At 41.2% G+C, this 26729-nt stretch overlaps 1 protein-coding gene across 3 annotated transcripts in view; it reads left to right on the top strand.

Annotated features, from left to right (window-relative positions):
* NCAM2 (neural cell adhesion molecule 2) overlaps positions 1-26729 on the top strand; it is a 500008-nt gene that overhangs the window by 206158 nt on the left and 267121 nt on the right. For all 3 annotated transcript variants that reach the window (XM_075593954.1, XM_075593952.1, XM_075593953.1), the window contains one exon: positions 14542-14659. In XM_075593954.1, the coding sequence (XP_075450069.1) occupies positions 14542-14659 (118 nt within the window). The remainder of the gene's footprint in view (positions 1-14541; positions 14660-26729) is intronic.

Genomic DNA, 26729 nt, shown 5'->3' with positions numbered 1-26729 from the left:
CCCTGTATCTTTCTCCGCTCCTGACCCCCCCCCCCCCACACCCCCCATGTGTAGCTCCGGTCCCCACTCTACAGTGTCTGAGACACAGTGTAACACACACGCACACAGACACACACACACACACACATAGACACAGACACATACACACACTCACTCACACACTCACACACACTCACACACACTCACCTCTCCTTCTGGCCGCCGCCATGTTAGTTAGTCCGCGAGGGAGGAAGGGGTCCTTCCTTCCGCCGCCATCTTAGGTGCCGCGTGGCAGCGGTAGGCTGCCCTGGCCAATACCTGTCCCCGCGCCAGGGAGGTGAGCGGGAGGTGAGGGGAGGTGAGTGGGAGGTGAGGGGAGGTGAGTGGAGGGAGCAGGAGGTGGGTGGAGGGAGCGGGAGGTGGGTGGAGGGAGCGGGAGGTGAGTGGAGGCAGCGGGAGGTGAGTGGAGGCAGCGGCAGGCTGCCCTGCCCACTGCCTGTCCCCACGCCGGGGAGGGAGTTGAGCGGGAGGGAGGTTAGGTGCCGCGTGGCAGCGGTAGGCTGCCCTGGCCAATGCCTGTCCCCGCGCCAGGGAGGTGAGGGGAAGTGAGTGGAGGGAGCGGGAGGTGGGTGGAGGGAGTGGGAGGTGAGTGGAGGCAGCGGCAGGCTGCCCTGCCCACTGCCTGTCCCTGCGCCGGGGAGGGAGTTGAGCGGGAGGGAGGTGAATGGAGAGGGAGGTGAATGGAGAGGGAGGTGAATGGAGAGGGAGGTGAATGGAGCGGGAGGTGGAGGGAGTTGAGCGGGAGGGAGGTGAGTGGAGCGGGAGGTGGAGGGAGGTGAGTGGAGAGGGAGGTGTGTGTGATGGGGGGGGAGAGGACAGAGAGGTGTGTGTGTGTGTGTGTGTGTCCCCTTTGGCCCGTCACTCCGCCTCAGGCCAATGAGAGGTGTGCGGGGGCGGCCCAAGGGACCAATGAGATTTCCCCTAGGGACACCGGACATCCAGGCAGGCAGGCAGGCAGGCAGGCAGGCAGGCAAGCATACAGTGCTTTCACTAATATAGTATAAGATATATGTATATATGTATATATATCTGTATATGTATATGTATATGTGTATATGTATGTAATTCTATATAGGCTGAAATGGCGATTTGAGACATATTTAGACTTCAATTTGTATTTTCAGCCAAAAAAAAGACCAGAATGGCTGCTTCGGCATATTTAGAATAAAGCCCATTGTGTGTACTCCTATATATGTATATATGTAAATGTACACATTAATATTGGTACATCTCTATATATCATTTTTGTTACATAATATTTTGTATAAGTGATAATATAAAATAAATACCGTTCAAATACTGTAAATGAAAATGGGAAATGTGTTTTGTTTATTGCTAATTAAACTGTAAGATGTATGTTTGAGATAGAGGACTCTTCTTTGTAACAAGCAATATATCTGAATGCAATCCATTGAATTACTGCTCCCGAGAAATTCCTGTATTGGTTTGGAGAGTGATTCATATTTTAACCAGTTATTTTGGAACTGTTGAACCGATAAAATGGTTGTTTCTAAAGTGTTGTCATGCCAGATGATGTTTAACACCCACTGATCTAATATAATTTGAATCCAACAATATAGGAATAGGGACAGTCTGCCCCTTACTGGTGTCTTGTTCCCAGCTACGGTAGGTCAGGAAAATCTTCATGACTTACAGTTTGTCTTCTATTGAAGGGCCTTAAAGCCCCATATCCTGGGACATTCCCTTTATTGCAAATGTGGTACCATCCAGGATCTTGATCTACCTGATGTTCTGGATTCTTGAAAGGATGTTTTTGGACATGGTAATGATCTAGTTAGAAAAAAAAAGTTTGCTCTTTTCCCACTGAAATCTTCTTTTTAATAGAATATAGAGCTTCTCTAAACAGAAATAATAATTGAAACAGAAGTTACAACATTTTCTCACCTGCCCAATTTCTTTACCATAATGATGTTCACATGGCCATGGACTATATGGAAGATCTGGATAGAAATCTGATGATGTCCAGAGATGCATCAGAGACACTATAATCCAGGGCCTCTTTTAAATTACCCAAATCTTTCAGGATCCTGTGATCTCTGATATATTAATATATTCTTATACTGTATATTGTAATACCAGATTCTTACTGTTCTGGCATGAATGCCATCCCAATGATTGGTTTCTAAGTTTCAATAATAGTCATACATTGCTTGCATATAATTCCTTCCATTCTCCTATCTAAAGTGTCATTAAATCATGATTCAACTTCCAACATTATACAGGAGCAAACCGCAATTCTAGAGATTCTCTCATCAGTCTTTAATGGTGTTTCACAGCTAAAAAAAGGTTTTTGTTTCATGACCCTATGAATGCTTTATCTAGGATACATTTGGTACCTTGAATATCAAATGAGATACACAGTATATTAATCAAATTATTGATTGTTTCAAGTGTAAAACATCATGATTCATCAGATATTTTGTCCTCTTCTTACTCAATAGAGGAATGTATATTCTTGTTATGACAGTGGAAGGAAATGTGTCAGACCTTGAGAGGGAATCCCTCTTGTCTTTCCAAAGATGTTTGAGAATTGGGTCTCTATAACAAAATTCCCTTAGCAACCCCAACTCTGGCAGCTTCAAAATACTCAATCATGCATTTTTCATCCAATTAAATAGCTCTCACTTCAGCACAGGAGTCTCATCCAAAATTAGCAGCACAAATCTTACCATAACCAGATGGCAACTTCTGATTACATTCAGCACAGCCTTAGTGTTTTGTCTTTGCAACAGCTTTCTTATGTTTAACAGAATCATCAGTTAATGGTGAGTCACCTTTACGGTCTGAATATGCAGGCTTTAAATTACTGCAGACAAACTGCAGAGCTGTGTGCAGGCAAAATGTCAGGTATCAAATGAACAATCCTCCGTGAGGAGCTTCCTTAAAAACAAAGCTATCAGGCCAACACTTCAGAATGGACATATGTAATTGTAGGAAACCAGTGCAGCCTCCAAATTAAAATGTTCTTCCCTTGGTAGTATCTTAACAGGCTGGGGAATACTTTGGAGACTCTAGATCCCAAAAGGAAAGCCAACCAACTCCTGGGGATTCTGGCCTGAGGGATGATCCATTGGCGGCCTGTTGGATTTTAAAATTCTTTGCCTATAACAAATAAGTTGTCAGTGGCCAAATGCTAATAAAACAAAAAATGGAAGACTAAAAGGACAGATCTCATGCCTCCCAGCTGAGGTACAGATATAGCAGCCATTACCATTCCTGTCATCGCACAATATTGCATTTCTGCTGGTGTGATGCCATGGTCCTAAAAATCTAGACTGTAAGCTTAAGGCATGGGCCTACAAGGTAATATTTTCAGAAGTACTACCAGTTACCTGCACTACCCCAGGGAGACAGCTGGAGCTTAGAGAGGGTCATACATGGCTAAGAAAGTGGCTTACAAAAGGAAGGAGGGTTTTAGTTTAGAGCACTGGGAGTCATTCTCCAAGAAGCGCTATATTTATAGTAGGGATGTATTGCACCTCAACAAAAAAGGATCTTCTGTGCTAGGGGGAGGATATTCAACTACGAAGGAGGGGGGAGTGACAAGTATGAAGTAATTGACTAGACAGGAATGGGGAAATAGGAATGGGCCATGGAGGTGAAATGGGGAAGGGACGCTGGAAAGTAGAGAGGCACACATCATAAATACCAATAATACTACTGTAGTAAACCTCTAAAGATTAATTTCAATTGGAGTATAAAGGCAGCAGTGGATTTACAGTATCTCTATTAAAACACATTGAGCTGTGGTTAACAACATTGCACAATTATGGCAAGAAATATTGACATACAAATGTATCTAGATTAATTGTTCTCGGTGCTGGAAAACTGTGGCTTCCCCTGGCAGTGAGAAATTCTCTGTGGGATGGGGATTCTATTTTTTTGGCAGAACAGACCCCCTGCATTTAGCTGCAACTTTTACTGTCCCTGGAGCCACAGTGTTTTGCTTTTCTTTTCCCTGGGGACAGTAAGTCTGGCTCCATCTGTACATCGGTAGCATCTGCTGTAGGACAGGAATACCTGGCCCATATAGAAGTAACAACTCTTTTATATTGCAGCTAGCAACCCCATCGTTCATTAGGAGCCTTTAATCAAAATTAATGATTGCCATGAAGGAACACTACAAGAAACAAAAATTTAATTTAGTTTTAGTAGTTTAGGGTTTTGAAGGCTACATGCGTTCTGGGGTATCAGAATTTTTGAAGGTTGTGGTAGTATATTTTTTTGAATCATTTTAGTACAATGTTTTACATTTTAATTTTTGAATAAGTTCTGTGGGCAAATCAGCTCATTAAATGACAGTTTGTACACTCAATTACTGCATAGAGAAGGCATATTTGAAATAATAAAAATAGCTTAAATGCTCTTGAATAATGGTTGATAGAAGAACAGTGCATTTATTATGAGCTCTTTTAATTATAGGGAAAACATTAATACAGACCGGCGCTTTGGAAAATAAATTCCAACAAATATCCAGATATACTGGCAAGAGCTATGCTCCTTGTGGGACCGTCCTGTTCATTCGGATCAACCTTGTAACTTCGTGAAAGGCATCCAAGATATATGGAATAAAGCACACAGATATTACATAGTGTATACTGCTTTAAATATAGGACAAACTAACATATAACACTTATGAATAACACGGACTGACAAAAGACAGCAAACAAACAACATTTAACATACAAACACAAGGCTGTAAACACAATTTAAACTAACTTATTAAAATATAAAATGGACTCAAAATATCCATAAAAAGAAGAATCGCCTGTTGAAGGCGATCTGGTGTTTAAAACCAGAATCCTACTTACTGTACTGTACAACAGGGCAAGTTAAAGCTCGCATGTGTGTACAAATCTTAGCAAGGCAGCTGCTATTCTCCTACAACAGCACAGACATCTGCAGCTCCTGTGGCAATTCTGTTTGTGTCTTCTGTTAAGACACATGCTGGGGGGAGGGGCTGCTCCTGGATGCTGGATACACAAGGGCTTCATCTGCTGTACAAACATGGCTACCACATAGAACAGTCCCTAGTGAAACATCACCAACCTATGGGGTATGACACATTTATAATTCAACACTAGAAAGGTAATGATTGAAGGGCTGATGCCCTTTACCTGACTGTGTAATCCAGATAGGATAGACTCTCCAGCGTGCAGTCCTCAGGAATTAAGGTCAAGACGTGTAGAGGAAGAAGGAGCACAGCTTCCGCATCCAAAGTGCAAAAATTAGATATGGCAACTCCCAATGAGGTAAAAAAGATTGTATTTATGAAATCAGCTTAGCAATGTGGTAGGAAACGCACTATTGGACAAAACGTGTTGGTGCGTTTCCTACCCCATTGCAAAGCTGATTTAATAAATACAATCTTTTTTACCTCATTGGGAGTTGCCCTATCTAATTTTTGCACTTTGGATGCGGAAGCTGTGCTCCTTCTTCCTCTACACGTCTTAATTTTCACAAACGTATAGTGTAATATTACCAGACATGAGCGAAAGATAGTGTTTGGGGTCCCTATTTACAAAATAGTATCAGTATTAAGTGAATCAAGCGAACTTAGAGAATTTAACAAATTAACATATTAAACATGGGGGCTTGTGTACTAAGCGCTGCAAACTTTTAACATTTTTAAATGCTTGTTTATGCACCTACAATATGCTAATTTCTCCATCTGCGCCAGCTGTGTAAAACATACATATGTTTAATTTTTTTTGTTACACAGGAATTGACTGCACTTGGTGTACAGATGTAAATTTTATATACCTATATTAAAGAAAGAGAATATTTTTTTGAGCCACTACAAAATAAATTACAATTGTGTAAAACATGTGTCTGGTTTAACTTGGCGTAAACCCTAGAGAGACTGCTAATAGTGTAAGCACAGATTAATATTGCTATGTATCAACCTAACAATGTATTTGACACAGCATGGCTGTTTTATTACATAGGTTACAAATCTACTATTTTTCCATTATGGTTATAAATTATACTACTAAATGATATTTACTATTACTAGTTCCGAATAAAAATATACATAATTCTATTTAAATTTTAATTGCATCAATCAGTTATTTAACATGAGTAATGCATCAAAAATGATTTAAAGTAACAATCTATTTGTCATATTGCCACTTGTGGCAGCATTGAAATAAATTGCAAACAGCATATCATCCACATACAGTATCTATAGCAGCGTATGATATGTGGATTTATCAGGGTTTTTTTTTTTTTAAGAAAAGTGTGGTTTTCAATCTCCTAAATAAAAATATTTGACACGGGGGAGCCATATTGGCCCCAATTGCAATTCCTTGTTTTGTATAAATAAAAATAGTTCTGAAATCAAAAGTAATTTTCTCTGGGATGAATTTAAGTAATTCAAGCAAGAACAATGCAAACAAGTTAATATATTATTTTTTCATGAAAAAAAATATTTAAAAAATATAACACATATAAACGTGACTATAGATTAAACTTTTTGAAAAGTCATCCAATGGTGAGAAATGCATAGGAGGTCTTCATGTTAGATGTGTTGTTGTTGAAATACAGTAAAGCAACCTTTTTATTGAACCTGGTCTCTTCAAGTTACACTCTCTGAGAACATTGGGGATGACAGTGACTCAGGAAGGAGAAAAATGGTAAATGGTTTTAGACCGAGCAGCTTCAAAAGCAATCCAGAGTCATTCACAGGTTGTCAGGCAATATAACTTGAGGTTATATTCAAGCCCAGAATAGATCCAATGTCATACACAAGATATCAGACAAGGTAACTTGAGGGGTTAGCAAGGTAAAGTCCAGAATGGATCCGAGGTCAAACACAAGAAAGCAGACAGTAAACTTAGCTTGCAGGATACAGAAATATGCACTGAAGCAAGGAGCAGACTTGCAACACAAGGAACAGAGTAAATTTCTGAATTTTAAATAGGGCACAACCAGGAAGTGGGTAAGTCTTACGTCACATTGCATTTGGGAGTTGTAGTTTTCTCCTGTATCTCAAGCCTGGAGGACACTTGCAATACTGCAACCACCAGAACAAGCTCTCATGAGGGCAGGATTTCCTAATACTGCATATGCTGGCTAATCCCAGACGAACAGGTCTCACACAATCTTTCCAGTTTTCACTGAAGCAATGGCTTTTGGGGGAAACTTCCATTCTTCTTTTAATTTTATTTCAGGTGCCTCTTGTACACACTTTATCCCTTAAAATGGGAGATCAATGTTTTTTTCTTTTCTTTAATAGGATCAAAAGTGTTGGGTACCTTACAGGCAGGGAGATTCTATGCATAATTAATGTACAAAGCCTGTACACATTGACCACCAATATACTGTATATTTACCAAGTCAACAGACAGGAATATGTTATTGGCTGTAAATTTTCATCCCTCTGGATTAAAAAAGATCCTACCAAGGAGCAAACTAATGACATATAGTTTGGGTGAAATTATAAATACATTTACAGATAGAGGATATAACAGACAGGTTTTGAATAGACAGAAAGACAGACAGAACTAATTAAGAAAATGGCATGAAGCTCTGTATGGCAGCCTTAAGACATAAAAAGAGAAACTAAAAAGACCCATTTTTTCTCTTTTTGGAAGTTTAGGATATACAGTAGTACGGCCACTTTCCAACACTATATCCTTTATGTAGTTGTTATTTTGTCACAATGAAAAAGATTGGTTTGTATCATTGTGTATATATATACTGTAATATGTGGCATGTATAAAAATATAACTCAGTGTGTTATTATGACTACAGATACAACAAACAAGGTAATTAAAAAAATGAAGATAATTCTGTGTAAACATTTAGACTAGAGAGATGTATCTTCAGATAACACTTGTGCAGCTGCTTTATTTCCTATATGATGTGCAAATATTTTCTTTGTAAGCACTCTAATCCCTAATTGGCTTCCTTTTTCTGAATTTACCTATTTGTACATTTTAAGAACATTTTGTATGTACCTGGAAATGTATATTTTGTAATTATCTTTTCAATTTTTTTTTTAAATGTCCAGGAAATGCCACAATGTACATACATTCTTACAATGTGATTCACTAAACTAGCGTTGGTATCACACTTTGATTCCATGTTGTTTGCCATTGACTTGAATGACAATTAGAATAGAATCAGAATGTGATAACTCATATTGCACCTTAGTAAATACTGGCAGTGGTCCTTCTATGTATTCCTATATAGGAATGCCTCTTGTAGTATGTAGTATCTAATAGTCTCTCATTTTTGTAGGCATTTATCTTTGTACAAAATCACAGTAGCATCTTTAGTTGCAGGTTCAATAGTAAAATTGTTGTTTTCCTGTAGTCCTCTAAATACATTTCTATCTGATTTGTATTAGTGGTTAATATTTGCTTCTATTGATCTGTGATTTCTGAGGGTGTCTACTGTATGTAACTGAAAAATGTTATATTGTGTTATTGTGACGTAAATGTGTACGCTTTAATTCTTACTATTATATCTAGTTGTATTGCTTTCTTCTTTGTAGAAAAATGACTTCAAGCGCTGTCTCCTAAAGGAGTCTTTCAGATCTGAGAATACTGTAGTTGAATATGACCAAATATTGCAAAAAGACAAGTGGCCATATTTCATATGCGGTGCTACTCCTTTAATGAAACTGAAATTTCCAAAAACGATTGCTGATTTTTTAAATTCAGTCTTTTGTTCCATAGAATATTTATTTCACTCGCGAAATGGCTGACAAAATAAATACAGAGTTTTTTAGAATAAAAACTTTGCTCCATATTTTTATTTACTTTTGAAATTAAATGATTTTAGCCTTAATAATGTGTAGACCTTCCCTGCTGTTTGAATATAATTTATCACAACCTAAAATACAATTAATAATTGATAAACATGCAAATTCATTTTTACAACAAATATAACAGTATAGCCTTTAGTAAATATTAAGCTGGTCCAGTGTATAACCAATATAGTTTCAGAATCACTAAAGGTTGCTAAGCTTTAGCATGCCTTTACTCCTATTTGCCATTTAGTGAATATGAGCCATAGTTGGGCCAGGAAAATGAATGCAACATGTCTATACAAGAATGACTTGTAACTGCCCAAGTGTTACTCTAACATTGTAGGGCCAGTTTAATGCTATGAACCTGCTTCACAGTTTTGGAGAAGAGTTTAACTACATTCAAATTAATGATATTCAAATATTGAGGAATTATGTGGAAGAGACTTAAAACAATATTGAGTCTTTGTCAATATGTTACAGGATTTAAGTCGTACAAAACAAAGATGTTGAGTTAATGTTATGTATTTTACTTCTATAGATTCTCCAAAGGCTCAGAACTACTTCCACAACATAAAACATTATAGTATAGTTACAGTAAGCTGACATATATTATGATAAATATGGTCTAACTGTAATTGAAGCGAAATGCATAATTAATATTTAATGTTATTAATAAAATACCATTATTAAATATACACAACATAGTGGATTTTTGCAAATTACTTGTTCAGAGTAATGTATATAGTTATTGGTCCATATTTACTACAAGGTGGATTTTATGAAACGCCAATAATATACAAAGTTTTAAGCAGTTTTAAATAATACAGGAAGTAATCATGTTAATATAAGAATGTAATGTATGTGAAACAAAAGTTCCTAAGTATTTCAATAGACTATAAAAAAACATAATGTTTCTCTTCATCCCTCCTATGCCAGTACAAATTAATAGATAATGAAGCCCTGCTAAATTGGGGTTTACGAAAAAACTTTTTCAACTAACCAGGTTCAGTCCCAAGAATGCTCGTGGTCCTACTCTTATCAGTTTTTTTTTGTCCTTCTGGTCTTGAGACTTATTTTTTCCAGGCAAAGGAGAAAATTTGGTGCAAGGAAAGTAAGCGCAAATCTTAACAATATATATAATAAAAAACAGAATTAATATCAGCAACAGGAGATGCAGCTGATGTGAGTGATTTCCCAATTACCCAAAGTAACATCTGGGGGAGGACACAAAGCGCAATATTCCTCTCCAAAGTGGAAAGTCACTGGGAATCTCAATTTGACATGAGCAGCATATGTAAAGAAAAAAGAAAACATATAGTGCAACACAATTTAATTAATAAAAACACTTGGGCAAGGAGGCTCCAATACACTCACATGCTCCAGGAATAATTAAGGCAATTTAACCACTCTAGGTTCAGACGCAGTAGAATGCTCTGGTCAGCTGCTTCCGCATGCAGATGGCGTCTGACGTCACGGCCCAGCTCTTTCAGCGTTCCAGCAATAGAGGAGGATCATTGGGTTCTGTGGTAGTCAAGGCAATACAGGGCGCACAGGCAAGAAGATGCAAAACACCAGCACAGCTGATCTCACGGCGAAGGGGAGCTGACTGCTTCACAAAGTCTGAGCACACACGAAAAAACCCTACGCGTTTCGTCCGATAGGGCGGACTTCTTCAAGGGGTGTAAGGATGCTGCACCATGGGTCTACAATAAATAGTTCCTCCAATGGGAGGGAGAAGATGACATCACGGCGCATAGCTGATTCTAATAGGCTCAGCACACCTCTACATCAATTAACCACTTCAGTAACAAAGAGAAATGAACACTAAAAGTAAATATATACAAGAAAGGTGGGAGTTATTTGACATGATATATTATATAATAAAAATACATTATAAAATTACACAATAAAAATATATAAATATATAAAAATATATCTGAAAACAAACTCCCTAACACGACGACGCATCTAAATGGAGACAAAAGAGGAGATCAGTGCATGTATATAAATAGCATTATATTAAAACATTATATTTTAAAAATATCATTAAAAAAATATATTATATAAAACAGACTATCTTATAAAAGAGGATAAATATATATATATTTAAAAATGCACACTATCGTTATTCATTTAAAAAAGAAGCTAAATCTATGTCAATATTAAGACCCAAAGGCTTTAATGTACGCAATTTGTGCATCCAGAAAGTCTCTTTTTGAGAAACTTCCTGGATACGATTGCCTCCTCTCCAATTTAAGTGACCTGATCAATGCCAATATAATTCAGACCCCTCGGATCAGACCCATGGAACATTTTAAAATGTAAAGGAACCCTGTGATTTTCCATACCATTCACAATGTTCCTTATATGCTCCATAATTCTGACCTGAAGAGGTCTGATAGTGCGGCCCACATATTGTAGACTGCAGGGGCATTGTAATAAATAAATAATAGAGGTACTTTTACAGTTAATAAAATTATTGATTTCAAAACCTCTTTGGTCACTTGAGACTGGAAGCAATCAGTTTTACTAATTCAAAATTTGCAAGCTTTACAGCCCGTACACTTAAAAAAGCCCTTGGGTTTTTGACCTAACAAAGTATCACTAGTTGGTAATGGTCTCAAGAAACTAGGAGCAATTCTATCTTTAAGGTTGCGTGCTTTGGTATAAATAACTTGAGCACGATCTGGTAAAAAGTCTTTTAAATATTGATCACTTTTTAAAATATGCCAATGCTTATTTAAAATGTTATTGATTTTAAAATGTTCGCTATTAAATTGAGTGATAAAAGGAATAAAATTGGATTTCATCATTTTACTTGAGTTTGACTCTAAAAGTAGTTTTCTATCAGTTTCCCTAATTAGGTGTTTTGACTCACATAAATCTAAGGGTGCATAATCTTTCTCCAAGAATCTTTGCTCCAACATAGCCGATTGTTCATCAAAAACCTCAATATCGGAACAATTTTTCCTTAATCTTCTAAATTGTCCGGATGGAATATTTGAGGTCCAATGTAGATGATGACAACTGCTCTTACTAATAAAATTATTGCAGTCTACAGACTTGTGTTGCACTATATGTTTTCTTTTTTCTTTACATATGCTGCTCATGTCAAATTGAGATTCCCAGTGACTTTCCACCTTGGAGAGGAATATTGCGCTATGTGTCCGCCCCCAAAGGAGAAAATTTGCCCAGAGTCCGCAAATGTCACAGTCAATTTATTAGGTCCTAACCATTGTGCTAAAATTATACCCTCTGCAACAGATTTTGCAGCTGTTGCTTGATGCTACTCCAGTCCAGAATGTAGAGGCCACTGTATGTAAACTGGATGCACTGGTGTTGCCTAGTATTCCAAGGGCAGGATATGCCTTCTGTGATCTATTCGATCCTCTAAGAAGAGTCATCATGCTTCTAAATGAAAACCAGAGTTGCATACTTTCTCTACAATGCTGGGAAGCTTGTCCAGAGCTGGTGTGCTATGTTGTCTGTCCAGACCTGGTGTGGTCTGCTGTATGTCCAGAGCTGGTACACCCTGCTGTCTGTCCAGAGCTGGTACACTCTTCTCTCTGTCCAGAGCTGGTCTGTTCTACTGTAAATTTTAAGTGTTCTGCTGTCTGAGAGCTGGTGTGCTCTGCTGTCTGTCAAAAGCTGTTGCACTCTGCTGTTTATCCAAAGCTGTTGCGCTCTGCTGTCTGGCCAGAGCTCGAACGCTCTTCTTTTTTTCAGAGCTCGTACGCTCTACTGTCTGTCAGAGCTGGTACACTCTCTAATATCTTTCCTGAGCTTTCTCCTGCCTCTCCAAAGCTGGTGTGCTCTTCTATATCTCCAGAGCTTATGAGTTCTGCAACCTATCCAGAACTTGTGCGCTCTGCTCTCTTTCCAGAACTTGTGTGCTCTGCTATCTGTCCAGAGCTTATGAGCTCTGCTGTCTGTCAAGTGCTGGTGTGGTCTGTCCAGATCTTGCGCACTTTTCTGTCTGTTCAGAGCTTGCTGCTGTCTATCCAAAGCTTGTGCACCTCTGCTGTCTTCCCAGAGCTTATACATTCTGCTGTCTTGCCACATCTTGTGACCTCTGCTCTCTTCCAAGAGCATTCATTCTCTTCTGCCTTGTGCACTCTTCACAGCTTGTGTGTTTTGTAGCCTCTCCAGAGCTTGGGTGCTCTATTGTCTGGCCAGTGCTTGGATGCTTTAAGATGTCTTCAGAGCTTGGGCACTGCAATATTTGGCCAGTAGCTTATCTGTTCTTTTTGTGTACATGCAGAAGCCTTTATGCTCCACTAGTTTTGTGCAGAAGCCAGTCTGCTCTGTTACCTTTGTACAGAAGGTTATTTGATCTGCTTTTTTTGTGCAGAAGCTTGTCTGCTCGTCTCTGCCACATTTTGTGCACAACATGTTCACTCTACAGCCTTTTATTCAGAAGCTTGTTCGCTGACTCCTTTTTGTGCAGAAGCTTGTTTGCCCTGAAACCTTTTGTGCAGAGCCTGTCCGCTTTGACACCTCTTTTTGCAGAGCCTGTCCGCATTGACACCTTTTTGTGTAGCCTGTCCGCTTTGTCACCTTTTGTGTAGCCTGTCTATTTTGACGCCTTTTTTAAGCGGAGCCAGTCTGCTCTAACAGATTTGTAAGATTTTTTTTCTTCTGTTATTATAGTTTTGTTTATTGATTGGTGGTCTTTTTTCTTTCACCTTATGAAGTGGATTGATTTTGTATATATCCCGATTAAATTGCAATGGCATAGGAGGGGCATAGAGAGAAAGGTGGAATTATTGTAACAGATTTATGATAATTTAATTTCTTCAAGCCCCTCCATGCCCGTGCAATGGTCCTACCCTGGAAAACATTTCTTGTTATTGTTTATCCATTATTATTCTGTTTTCTCTTTTCCTTCCTGTTGCTTAACCAGATGGATACAGTAACTGCTTTGAGGAAGAGAGCAGGGAGCTTGTACAGGTGGGAAGAGCATGATTTGTTGCAAGTGTTGCACTTCCACCAATGGGGCAGGTCTTAATTTCCTATTCATTTGTACTGGCAAGGAGGGACTAGAAGGAATTTAATTTTAAATTAGTAAGAATAATGCCATAATATTTATTTTTAAAGATTTTTTTTTTTTTTAAGTATGAAAAAATATAATTTTACTGCACTTAAATATGATGTCCCATATTTATTAAGTGGTTTCTATGCCATTATACACTTTTAAATGTATGTACAGGTGCGCCGACAAGTTTTCGAAAACTTGCCTTAAACTTGCCTTGGAAAATCTGGTGTTATCTTGTTACCAACAAGAACCAAGTACATGCTGGGTACAGGCTGCAACATTTCAATGACATTTCTGCAGAGACTAATGGCCCATCTGATTAACACAGCAGGGGTCCCTGGCAGTCACATTCAGTTTGAATGGGACTGCCAGGGACCCCCGCTGTTAATCCGATGGGCCATTAGCTGCAGAAATGTCACTGAAATGTTGCAGCATGTACCCAGCATGTACCTTGTTGGTGATTGCCCCAGATTTGTTTTAGAATACTTGTCAGCACTACAGTATGTCTTTAATTATAGCGCAACTAATGTACATAGCGCTTTCTAATATCAGAAGGCACTTTATAGCAATTCAAGGGAATGGGATGGAAGGTGTTGGAATGGTATAGCTGCTGAAATATGACCACACATCTTATCTAAAGTTGTCCTGTATCTATAATTACTAACCTGTTATTTTGTATTTCATTCAGTTCCTCCAGCTATTCTCATCCAACAGAGATCCTTTAACGCAACAGCAGAACGGCAAGAGGATGTAACTTTACTTTGCCGCGCCGCTGGCTCTCCCGAACCTCAAATAAGCTGGCACAGGTAAGCCATGTCCTTTTCAAACAACAAGTTTTTATTTAATAGCACACATATATAAACACCCCCTGCTCGACCACGGTGTAAAATGACGAGTGGGATCATGTGATGTCACGTCGCCATGGTAACCCATGGCGTCATTTGACACCAGGTTACCGGGAAGACGCGTTGCTGGAAGGGACGGTAAGTGTATTGTAGAGGCCTCGCACAGTCCCCCGGCCTTTAGTTTAAAAGCCTGGGGGGAGAGCGTGGGACCTCTATAACTGGCGCGCCCCCCGCCCCAGAAAATCTATGGCCCCCACTCTATATATGAATGGCTGCATCATCTCTGTATATCCAGAGCATTTGTTCATCTTTTCTAGGGTATATAAAAGACAGACTTTATCCCAGTTAACAAAAACTCCAATCTAAATGCTTTGTGCCTGAAAATAAGATTGTGGGGCCTATGCACTAATCACCAATAAAAAAAATCGCCAGGGTTTTTAAATTGCCATTTTCGACAGTGTTGCTATCACGGTATGCAGAAAGCCCAGAACACCAGTGATAGCAACAATTGCAAAAATGGCGAGTAGCTGGCGGCGCGAAGATCTCCTCTCTTAAAAGGGCTCACACAGCGAGTTCTTTCTGCAGCAGAGAGAGAGAGAGAGACACCTCTACATGCTCAAATCGCCCACGAAATTAATTTTTTTCAATTTATATTTTATTACTAGTGTATTGCAGCAGGGGGTCTCCAGAGCAGAACCGTGTTGATTTCAGGTCTGGGGACCCCTTGCTTCCCGAGATACATTATGGGGTGCCGGTATCCCCTATTCATTTGATTCCCACGATCACGTGACGCGGGACATTTAAATGCATAGGAGATACCGGAACCCCATAATGGGGCCTGTATCTTGGGAAGCAGGGGTCCCCGGACCTCAAATCAACAAGGTTCTGCTCTGGAGACCCCCTGCTGCAATACATTAGTAATAAAACCCTAATTAAAAATGTAACACATTCGTTACCGTAGTGGCTATCTGCTATGTAATGAAGCTCCTTTAATGTAATTTGTATTTATAGTGTGCGGGAGCAGGGGTCTCCTGAGCTGAACCTCTTTGATTTCAGCCTCGGCGACCCCCTGCTTCCAGAGTTACATGCCCTGCTATGAAGCATCAGGTGCCAGGATTGCCGCCATTTTTAAATCATCCGTGTCACGTGACCGGCGAATTTAAATAATGAAGGAGATACCAGCACCCCATATCTGGCCTGTAACTCAGGAAGCAGGGGGTCCCCAAGGCTGAAATCAATGTGGTTCAGCTCAGGAGGCCACTGCTCCCGCATTTTAATAATAAAAAATTCATTAAAGCAGCTTCATTACCTTAGTGCAGCGGTGCGCAAACTGGGGGGTGCAAGATTATTCAGGGGGGGCGTGGTTGGTTTCAGGGGTCCCGTGCTCTTCCCCCAAGGCATTTAAATTAATACCGGGGGATTGCGTTAGGCCTCTGCAACTAACTTACCTTCTCTTCTGCGATGCGTCGCCATGGCAATGCAGCGTCAAATGACGCAGTGGGGTCATGTGACATCATGTTGGCATGGCAACGTAACGTCATGTGGCCCCGTGACGTTATTTGACGTCAGGAGCCGGAGAGAAAGTAAGGGAGGGGAGCATGAGGGGGGGGGGCACGAGCAGGAAAGATTGCGCAGCAGTGCCTTAGCGGATAGCCGCTAAGGCAGCGATTCTCAACTGGGGCTCTGTGGAGCCCTGGGGCTCCATGGAGCAGTCCCAGAGGTTCTGCCTGGCCGGCCGCACACTGCTTCCCTGGCTCTCCCCCCTCCACTCTCCTCGCACTCTAGCAGCCCTGCACTTCAGAGAAGGGGGGGGAGAGGAGGATGCTGCTTCTGCTTCTCCATGTGAGCTGAGGGAAGGAGGGAGGGACAGAGGCTGACTTTGCTGCAAACTTTGTGTGTGTGTCCCTGGCTCACCCCCCTCCACTCTCCTCCTCCCTCCTCTGAGCATGCTCTAGCAGCCCATCACTTGGGGGGGAGGAGAGGCTGCTGCTTCTGCTTCTCCTGACATGTGAGCTACGGGAGGGAGGGAGAGAGGCTGCTTTTGCTGCAAACTTTGCTTGTGTGTGACTGTGTGTGTGAGTGTGTGTGTGTGTGTGTGTGTGGAGTGTGTGTGTGTTTGAATGTGAGACAGTGTGTGCGTGTGTGTGTGTGTGTGTGTGTGTGTGTGTGTGTGTGTGTCTGTTTCTGTGACAGTGTGTGTGACAGTGTGTGTGACTGTGACAGGTTGTGTGACTGTGTGACTGTGTGTGTGGGACTGTGTGTGTGTGTGTATGTGTGACTGTTTGTGTGCGTGTGTGACTGTGTGTGACTGCGTGTGTGTGACTGTGTGACAATGTGTGACAGTTTGTGTGTGACTGTGTGACAGTGTGTGACAGTTTGTGTGTGTGTGTGTCTGACTGTGTGTGTGTACGTGTATGTATGTGTGTGACACTGTGTGTGTGTGTGACACTGTGTGTGTAGGAGAGAGGAAGAGAGATGGGAGAGAAGGAGGGAGAGGAGAGAGGGGAGAGGGGGAGGCACAGGAGAGGAGGGAGAGGCAGAGGAGAGAGACGGATGGAGAGGTAGAGGAATGGTAGAGGAAAGAGGAGAGAGAAGGGAGAGAGAGATGTGAGAGAGAAGGAGGGAGAGCAGAGGAAAGGGAGAGGAGAGAGGAGAGAGAAGGGAGAAAGAGGGGAGAGAGAAGGAGGGAGAGGGGAGAGAGAAGGAGGGAAAGGAGAGAGGGAGAGGAAAGAAGGAGAGAGAGGAGAGAGAAGAAGGGAGAGGAGAGATAAGGAGGGAGAGGAAAGAGAGGGAGGGAGAGGAAAGAGAAGGAGGGAGAGGAGAGGGAAAGAAGAGGGAGAGAGGAGAGGGGGCGAGAGATCGATCGATCCATGGGGGGTGATGTGAGATGCAGGGGTGGGGGTTATGGGAGATGCAGGGGGGGTGATGTTTAAACCAAAATCATTACAAAATATATACACATTGTTTATTCAAATGTATGAGTTAATTATTATTTATTACCCCTACTACTTTACACGTCTATTTTGTGATTTACCCCTGTCGAACATGTGTCATCCAGATAGGGTTCCCCGAAATTTTACGAAATATTTAAAGGGTTCCTCCAAACAAAAAAGGTTGAGAATCACTGCGCTAAGGTAATGAAGTTGACTGTAAATGCATTTTTATTGCATCAGATTGATACCGGGGGTCTCCGGTGCTCATATTATTGGATTTCAGCTCCGTAGACTCCCGCATCAATCCGATGCAGGAAAAATGCATAATTTTTTCTAAGTCCCGTCTCACCGCTTATAGGCAGCTTCTCACCACCTTCTTGACAACTTTTCCTGGCGGGACGATTGTGAGAGGAAATAGCTCAATTCTAGAGCTGTGATATGCTTCGATAAGCTAAACGGAACTACTAGAATAGCACGAGTTTGAAAAACTGCAGATATGTGGCTTATTGCCGCGCGTTTGGCAATTTTTTTTTTCTCTGCAAAAATAATGGCCGAAAAGTGTCTCTTATCGACGTTTTATTGGGGCTTACTGAATCACTGTAGGCTTTTTTACCGATAAGGTGGTGATAAGTGGCTTATTGCTGCTTAGTGCATAGGCCCCTGTTTGTTAAACATATTTATGTATACAATGTTTTACCAAGAAGTAATACATTACTTCTCATTTTCAATTATGTACTGGGCACAGTTATGATAGCAATACAAGGTTACATGATATGAACAGGGTTACGCATTATATTTAAAGACATTTTATGACCAGTTAAAGATAATAGGTGTATGTAACAGTTACAGACCAGATTAAAACGTGAGACAGCTTTAGTCTTGAAAGAACTTAGACCGGTAGCGGCTTTGAGAGTCTCTGGTAGATTGTTCCAGTTGTGAGGTGCACGGTAAGAGAAGGGGGAACAACCACATTTTTGTTTCACCTTGGGATTGTGAATAGTTTTTTGGAGTCAGATCTCAGGTGATAAGTGCTGGGTGTGGTAAGGGTGAGGAGCTTGGTCAGATAGGCAGGTACTTTGTCCAGAAAGCGTTCGAAGGCAAGACGGGAGAAATGCACTTTGCATTTGTATACTGTGCAGCTTAGGGTTTAGTCACCATTAGGTGTTCTCCTTGGTAGTACTTAGCCGTTCAGCTGCACAGCTGTTCTGAGGTGGGGTTGGATCCCCTCAGTTTTTGTGTATTTTTAATAAATTACCTTCCATTAATCCCTGGTGCGCATTTGTGCATTTTTTATTATCAAGTCCCTACATTTAGTTCTAGTATGATGTTCCCAATGCCAAAAATGTTTAAATGGGCAGGATCACAATTATGAACAGTACAAGAATGTGTATAGAAATAACTGATAGATTCTTCGCTAATAATTTGGGAGTATTCTTATATTTCTAAGATGTTTCAAAATGTGAATTTTTTTCAGGTTTTTTGTTTTTGTTTTACAGAAATACCGTAAGCCACAAGTAAAATACTTTAAATAAACAACAAAACCGGTTTTACAATTAATAAAATAATTAATTTCAATATGTGTTGACCAGTAATACAGGACTTGAAATAGTTCAAAGTCATGCATTCATGTCATACATTTATGACATCTAAAACATTCTTTAATTTTGACTACACATTTGACTCTTGTTTAGTATCTTTTCTCAATGGGTTACTAGGTTAAAGGCTATTTTTAAAATTAGGCGCCTTTGTAAAAATCACCTTTGGGCTCTTATTTATTTATCAAATGTTTTACCAGGAAGCAATACATTGAGAGTTACTTCTCGTCTTCAAGTATGTCCTGGGCATAGATATGATGACAAATAATACATGGTTACAAATACATAGTTACAGTACATATGTGAACAGGGTATACATTATATACAAGACATTCATGCACAGTTAAAGATAATATATATTATTAGGCGTATGTAACAGGTACAGACCAGATTAAATTGTGAGACAGACTGGTGGTGGCTGTGAGAGTCTCCAGTAGATTGTTCCAATTTTGGGGTGCATGGTAAGAGAAAGAGGAGGGGCCGGATGCTTTGCTGAACCTTGGGACCATGAACAGTCTTTTGGAGTCAGATCTCAGATGATTAGTGCTGCATGTGGTAGGGGTGAGGAGCTTGTACAGATAGACGGGTAGCTTGCCTAGAAAGTATTTGAAGGCAAGACAGGGAAGATTAACTTTGTGCCTAGACTCAAGTGATGACCAATCTAGTTCTTTGAGTCTTTCGAGGGTGATGTGTGTTGTAGTTGCATTGGAGAACAAAACAGCATATTGAATTGTAGAGGGTGTCAAGTTTGCTAAGGTGGGTCTGGGGTGCTGAGCCGTATACTATGTCCCCGTAGTCGATAATTGGCATAAGCATCTGCTATATGATACACTTTCTGACCAGCAGACTTAGGGAGGATTTGTTCCTATAAAGTACACCTAGTTTGGCATAAGTTTTGGATGTCACGGTATCAATGTTCACCCCGAATGTTAAATTTGATTCAAACCATATGCCTAAGTATTTAAAACTAATAACAGGTGTTAGGGTGGTTTTAGCGTTGGTTCTGATCTGGAGCTCAGTCACTGGAAGCTTTAGAAATTTAGCCTTGGTCCCAAATACCATTGTTACTGTCTTGTCAGTGTTTAAAAACAGTTTGTTTTGGGAGATACAATTTTAATAAACAAGAAGGATGAAACTTGCTTCTCAAACGTCCTGTCAAAATGGTTGCCCTATACCACTCCTGTTAGCCCAACCACCCAATAAACTCTGCCCCTGTCAATTTGAAACCAATAGCAAGCAATAATAATTTAACACAATTTTAACCCCTTTCATACTGCTGGATCTGAATCACCTCAGTCATGAGACTGAGCCATGTGTTTTTTCCTATTTTGCAGCAGCTATCAATTCCATCCTATTGGTTATCAGTGAAGTATTAGATTGTTTCAGTCATTTTTAATTTACGATATGTCAGTAAAAATACTCTTTGTTTCTTTTTAACTCTGGTAACAGCAGATTCAATAAGTTTGACTGAGTAACCATTTGTTAGACTATCTTCAGCTTGTTCTAAAAAAAACAAAACAATTCTTAAGAACAGTTTCTTTTTAATCTTAAAATTGACTATAAGAGATATTGGAAATATGTTCTGTAACATTGAAATATTTTATGACCTAGTTTGTCTAAGAATCCAATGGGGATTTTCAGAAATGCACCCAATTTTAAAATTAATCTTGCATTAGTATATTGTGGAAAGATATTAATTAAGTTGAGATAACAGAAAACTAAAGAATTTTTTATGTCATAATACTAAGACATATGAACACATTACTCCTTCTAACTATTTTGAATCCTCTATTACAGGTCAACAATTTGAGATGAAATATTGTATTCATTGTATAATGGATTTTCTTGTCTTGTCTATTTAATTTATTTTTATTCACATTTTAAACATTAGAATACAGCCAAATGAATGTAGATTCTTTACTTTTGAAGAGATCAATACGGCATTTTCCCATTTAAAACAAGGTTTCCTTTCGATTTCAATTAAGTTAATGTTTAAGTAAAGTTTGCTGTTTTTAAAATGTGAAAGTATATTTAAACATGTTATTGTTATACATATTTTTTCTGTGAGGGAGCTTTAATGTCAACAATTCTTATATTTTGAAAAAATAGTTTTTCACAAAAAAATCTTCTTTACAGAAATATATTCATAGAATACAGTTTTTTTCATCAGCACTAATCAAATTGTATGCTTTTTCAAATTTTTGTTTTTATATATATAACGGTGTAGGTTTTTTGTTGCCTTTTTCACCTACCATAACTTAAAATGTGTGTGTGTATATATATATATATATATATATATATATATATATATATATATATATATATGCCCTTTATAACGCGGTGCTCAGGGGCCACAGAATAAGACCGCATTATAACCGGGATCGCAAAAAAAATGGCCACCGCAATCGGGGGGGGGGGTGGTGGGGGCTGGAATCGTTATATACCGGCTGCGAGTAGTGTACCTGCTTCTACCGCTGGTCAATCATAATCCCATGGTGGCAGTGAGCATTTGTGCAATAGGGGAAAGCTGAAGGCAACAGGTACCTCAGAGCGCTGCAGACTGCTCTGTGCCGGGTCCCCCTCTGTAGGTGCAGCCTGGGACAGACATCACTGAGGAGTGAGGCGCTGACTCTAGAGGCAAGGAGGCTGCAACTATGTGACTCGAGTAGGGGGGGTGGTGTGTGAGTCTTCGAGAGAGGACGGGGGGTTCTCACGCAGTATGGAGAAGAGGGATTTCTTGTCTCTGTCTCAGTCCCTCGCCTGGAGCCAGCCCCCCTCTCTCCTCCCCACCCCCCCGGTGGAGGTTCTTAAACCTTCACAATATTTAATAATTTAAAAGCAGAATCCTAGTGGAGATATCTCCCTGATAATCTTCTACATCCTTTTGGTGCCTTAAATTTGAATATATTAGATTAAACACTCCAAAGTCACTCAAATGTTTGCAAAAGTAGACCATGCTGACTTCATATTCTGTACAAAAGAAATATAGAAGAAAAAGATTTGTATACTCAAGCATGTAACATACCCTCAAGTCCATTAGTTGATTATTGAACAGAATAAGTTTGAGTATATGCCAGCACTTAGAGAGTTAATGAGAGAGAGAGTGTGCGTGTTATTAAAGTGTTTTTTTAAAAATAGGAGCCACGCTCGCACAGCGTTGTCAGCAGATCCGCGTTGTAGCAGATTGCACTATAACGGGGTTGAGCTGTATACAGTGTGTGTGCACGCACGCATACACACACATACTGTACACGTTATGGTGAGTAAAAAAAGTGAGAAAAACCCTCCACAGCAAAGCATATAGCAAATGGAAATATAACTGTATGCTCATTGGCATGTCTTAGACAGGTCTGCAATCCCGCCTTTCACTATTATCACCCAGCACACAGCACTTCCACTGCAGCAAGGGATTCTGGGAAATGACATGCAAATGAGCACACCGTGCCACTTTTTGCTTCAAAACCATTTTAAACATGGTTCCCTATAGGCTTAAGCTTGCTGCATGGTCACAGCTTTAAGCACAGCCAGGGTTAAGATGCATAGCCAGTAAACCCACCCACAGACAGCTGTTTCGTTTTTGAAATAAATTTGTTTATTTTCATAATATAACATTACAGCTTATGTCATCAAAACATAAAATACAAAAACAGAAAACATTATTTTCCTGATCATTAGAACACACATGGACTAAACTTATATCATGTACTAATGAACTATTCTTTCTTTAGTTAAAAAACAACCAAAAAAAACACATTACAATATAACTTCCTATATTACATTAAAATACTGAACTAAAAACAAACAAATACATTTCTAAACAGTAAATTCTCACTTTATCACAGCAAAAAACTAAACTAGCATACTGTATTCTAACATTTACCACACTAACTTCCTTTTGTCAAAGAAATCAACATAAAATTTCTTACTTACAAACCCTTCTGTCTCTAACATTTCATCAAACATCCTCAACATCAAAGAAGGCTGCAGGTGAGGCATCACAGCTTTGAACTCCTCTTATTCATAAACCTTGCATGACAAATTGTAATGTGCTTTGAATAAACATCCTTTTTTTCCCCTTCTCTCCTCCCCAAGCAAACAAAACAATCATCATTCAGTATTCCTTCATACTTCTCTGGACTTCCCTTACAATCATCCATAATCAAGCTTAAACGTTCCATATTTCCCTCCTTCCCCACCCAACCAGCCCATTTTTGTATTGTATATTTGTCCTTTATGTGCACATATTACAGAGACTTTCCCCTTCCCTTCCACTCATCGTCTGACCATTTTTTCCATGCAACTTTCGTGCTCTCTCTCTCTCCTCACTCACACTCCTCTTTTTTACTTCCCTACATTCCTCACCATTCTCTCCATCAGATTCACTCTCCTCTGATTCTGTTTCCTCCTAATCTGCCCAGCTTCCAATTTCTGGGGTTGCTGGAAAGTCCTCATCAACTGAGCTTTCATCAGAGTCCAGTCCACTCAGATCCATTGCCACTTGTTGCACTGTTCTTTTAACAGTTTCTTTTTGGCTTTGTAACTTTCTCTTTCCTCTGGTTACAAACTGCTCCTACCCAGCATCCTCCTTTAAAGCATCCACTTCCCCAGGCCCTGAGGTGTTGCTTGAGCCTGGGGTGGGAGTATCTGGCTCCATGGCCACACACTGCTCCACTCCACTTTTCCAGCTGACTTCTGTGGTTCCTCAGCCGCATGGCATTCGTTTGTAGCGGCCATCTTTTCTTCCTCCTCTGTTTTTGTCTCCTCTCTCCTCCGACCTCCTCTGGCTCGGTTTGCATACGATTGGGGACACTGTCTGAAACTGTGACCGTTTTTGCCACACAAATTGCACTTCATTTCTTCCGTACACCCATGTTTACTGTGTCCCAGTTGGTTGCATTTTGTACAGAATTCCTCTGTACAATCCTTCTGCAAGTGATCAGGTGCCCCACATCGCCTGCACCTTCTTGGCTGTCCCGCATAAAATACTGATCCATTCAATTGCCCAATATGTATCGCATTTGGTATATGTACCAACTCTAATGTCTCTTTGTCCTCTTTCAGGAGTACAGTGTACTTCATTACACCAGTTTTAATGCGGTCCTTGTCATGGAACAAGAACTACATTTCTGACTCACCCCCCTCTCTCCTTTGCAGCTTCTGCCTGTCAGATCTTATTCCCAGCTGCATGGAGTTTGCACACACATACTGTGCCTGTGTAACTTGCAACAATGTTGCATTTCTTGCCTCTGGGCATGAAAGCAGTGAGCTGCTACTGCAGCCCCTGTGATCCTCACCAGAATGGACTAGTCTGCCCCCCTCCTGTTTGGTCTAGATAGTCTGTCCCAAGGCTATTCCTTTTACCCACACTGCCCCTCACTTCCTTTTCCACCCTGGAGACAGTGAGTACAGCACCCTTCTATGTAATCTCCATCGGTGAGGCCATTTCTTTTTACCTGTTTCCAACTATAAATCACCACTACACACCATTCACAAGAACCTGTATTCTGCTGCTTTTCCCAATAAAATGGAGGAAATATTATAGGACTTGGAGTGATTTAAAAAGGGAGCTGAGTTAATGCTATCTGGGGCTATTCACACATCACACGTGACCCTGGCTTCAGAATAGTAAAAAGAAGTACGTGTGCCTTGGGGACACACACAGAGGAGCTGCTACCCACAGCCTTTGTGCTAAAGAAACAAGCAAGCAGCTTACACAGCAAATAAACTGCAGTCTCTCACCACCACAGTACAAGCATACTACTGCACATTGCTACACAGAGCCACCAGCCTCTCTCTTTACAGAAAACAACTACAGCTTTATGCAAAGACAGTGAGCAGCTTTACATTGCTAATAAGAACACAGAGCAGTCTCTGCAGACTGAAAAAGCAGTACCAACGCTGCACACAAGGCAGCAGCTTTGCAGACTGACAGTGCACCTTACACACAAACCTAATGCCTTTCTCTGTCTGAGTTCAACCTCTGCACAGCCCCATAGTGAGGAACCACCATCTCAACTACCCCTGCGCACGTCCCCATGGCTAGCGCCATCAAGGGCCATGCTACCGGACGCCCGCCAGGACACGGGTCAGAGCCACCGGACACCTGTGAATACAGCTACCCCTACGCTGCACGCGGCAGGACACCGCTCGGCATCATCTGAGACAGACGCCAATCGCTGACAAGGTAAAAGACCGCACGCCACACGCACTGGCTAAAGGCCTACACACACCTACAGCATGGCAGAACTCAGAGCCTTACCAGACATCACGCAGGACAGCGATCACTCAGACACAGAGACCGCTGCGCAACTGCAACAGGTGCAGGCAGGCGCAAGGCCTAAACGGACAGTCACACTGACACAAAAGGCCCGCGAAAAATATGAGATTGACATTGGAGCGCACCGCGCTAAATTAGAAAAGGCCTGGGAAAGAACCATACTAGAGTTACGCAATGTTGTTAGCATTGGCGAAAACGTTCAATAGCTCGCGCAGGCAATTATTCAAATAAAGTCTAACCACTCGTGCTGTCAGAGACATACATCAACTACTTGACCAGAGCCAACACCGGCGAAAGCCTGCAAGAAAGAGACTTACAAAATAACATTGATCTTGCATGTGACAGCCGCGTGTGGACCGCTATCACAGACGCGCAAAGCGTGAGAATAGAGCTCCTCCTGGAGACCGCGTCGCAGCGCTCCAGCACATCAAGGCACTCATCAAGGTCAGCAAGATCAGCGCAATCTCACGTGTCAAGCGCAAGCGCAAACGCCGCCAAGGCGCGAGCCACCGCAGAGGCCGCACGTGCCAGGGCCGCATACGCTCAGAAAGAGGCAGTCATGAAATTAGAAAGGGCCCGCTTGGAAGAGGAGGAGCAGACAGTCGCTGCCGCTGCCACCGCCGCTGAAGCCACTGCCACAGCTGCACGGAAGAAAACAGAGGTGGACGTCAACCTAGTGGCCCTAAACCAAGAGAAGGAAGCCGCCGCCGCCATAGCCCAAGCTGAAGTCCTAGAAGCAGCCGCGAGACAGGATGGCGGGGAGCAACCGTACAGACGGATAGGCTCAGAGGATCCAGCCCAATGCACTGAAGACTACGTAAGGAGCCTCTTCAGTGTAAACACCAGCGCACCATCTCAACACGGATGGAGTGACTCCACAGACACCGAAGACTTGCTAGGCCCACGAGGAGAAGATGCTGTTCCTTCAATGGTACATGCTGCCTGGGATTGCCACAGCCGCAACAGTGATCCACACGCCAGCGCGCACATGGATGCACCACAACAGGCTCGCAATCCAGGTACACCCACGCGGGAGAAAACAGCCCCTCACACTGGCCAGCTGCCATCACGCGTCCACGCCAAGGAAGAGGCGACCGCACAGACCCTCACAGCAACTGCCTCAGAACGGGACAAACACGCCGATGCCTCAGGCCTGACAGGCATAGTCAAGTACATGATCCGGCGTAACCTGGTGCAAGCAGGACTCACCAGCTTCGACGACCGCC

This window comes from Ascaphus truei, chromosome 3, assembly GCF_040206685.1.
Source record: "Ascaphus truei isolate aAscTru1 chromosome 3, aAscTru1.hap1, whole genome shotgun sequence".
In the NCBI taxonomy this organism is placed as follows: Eukaryota; Metazoa; Chordata; class Amphibia; order Anura; family Ascaphidae; genus Ascaphus; species Ascaphus truei.
This window is presented reverse-complemented; position numbering and strand designations above follow the sequence as displayed.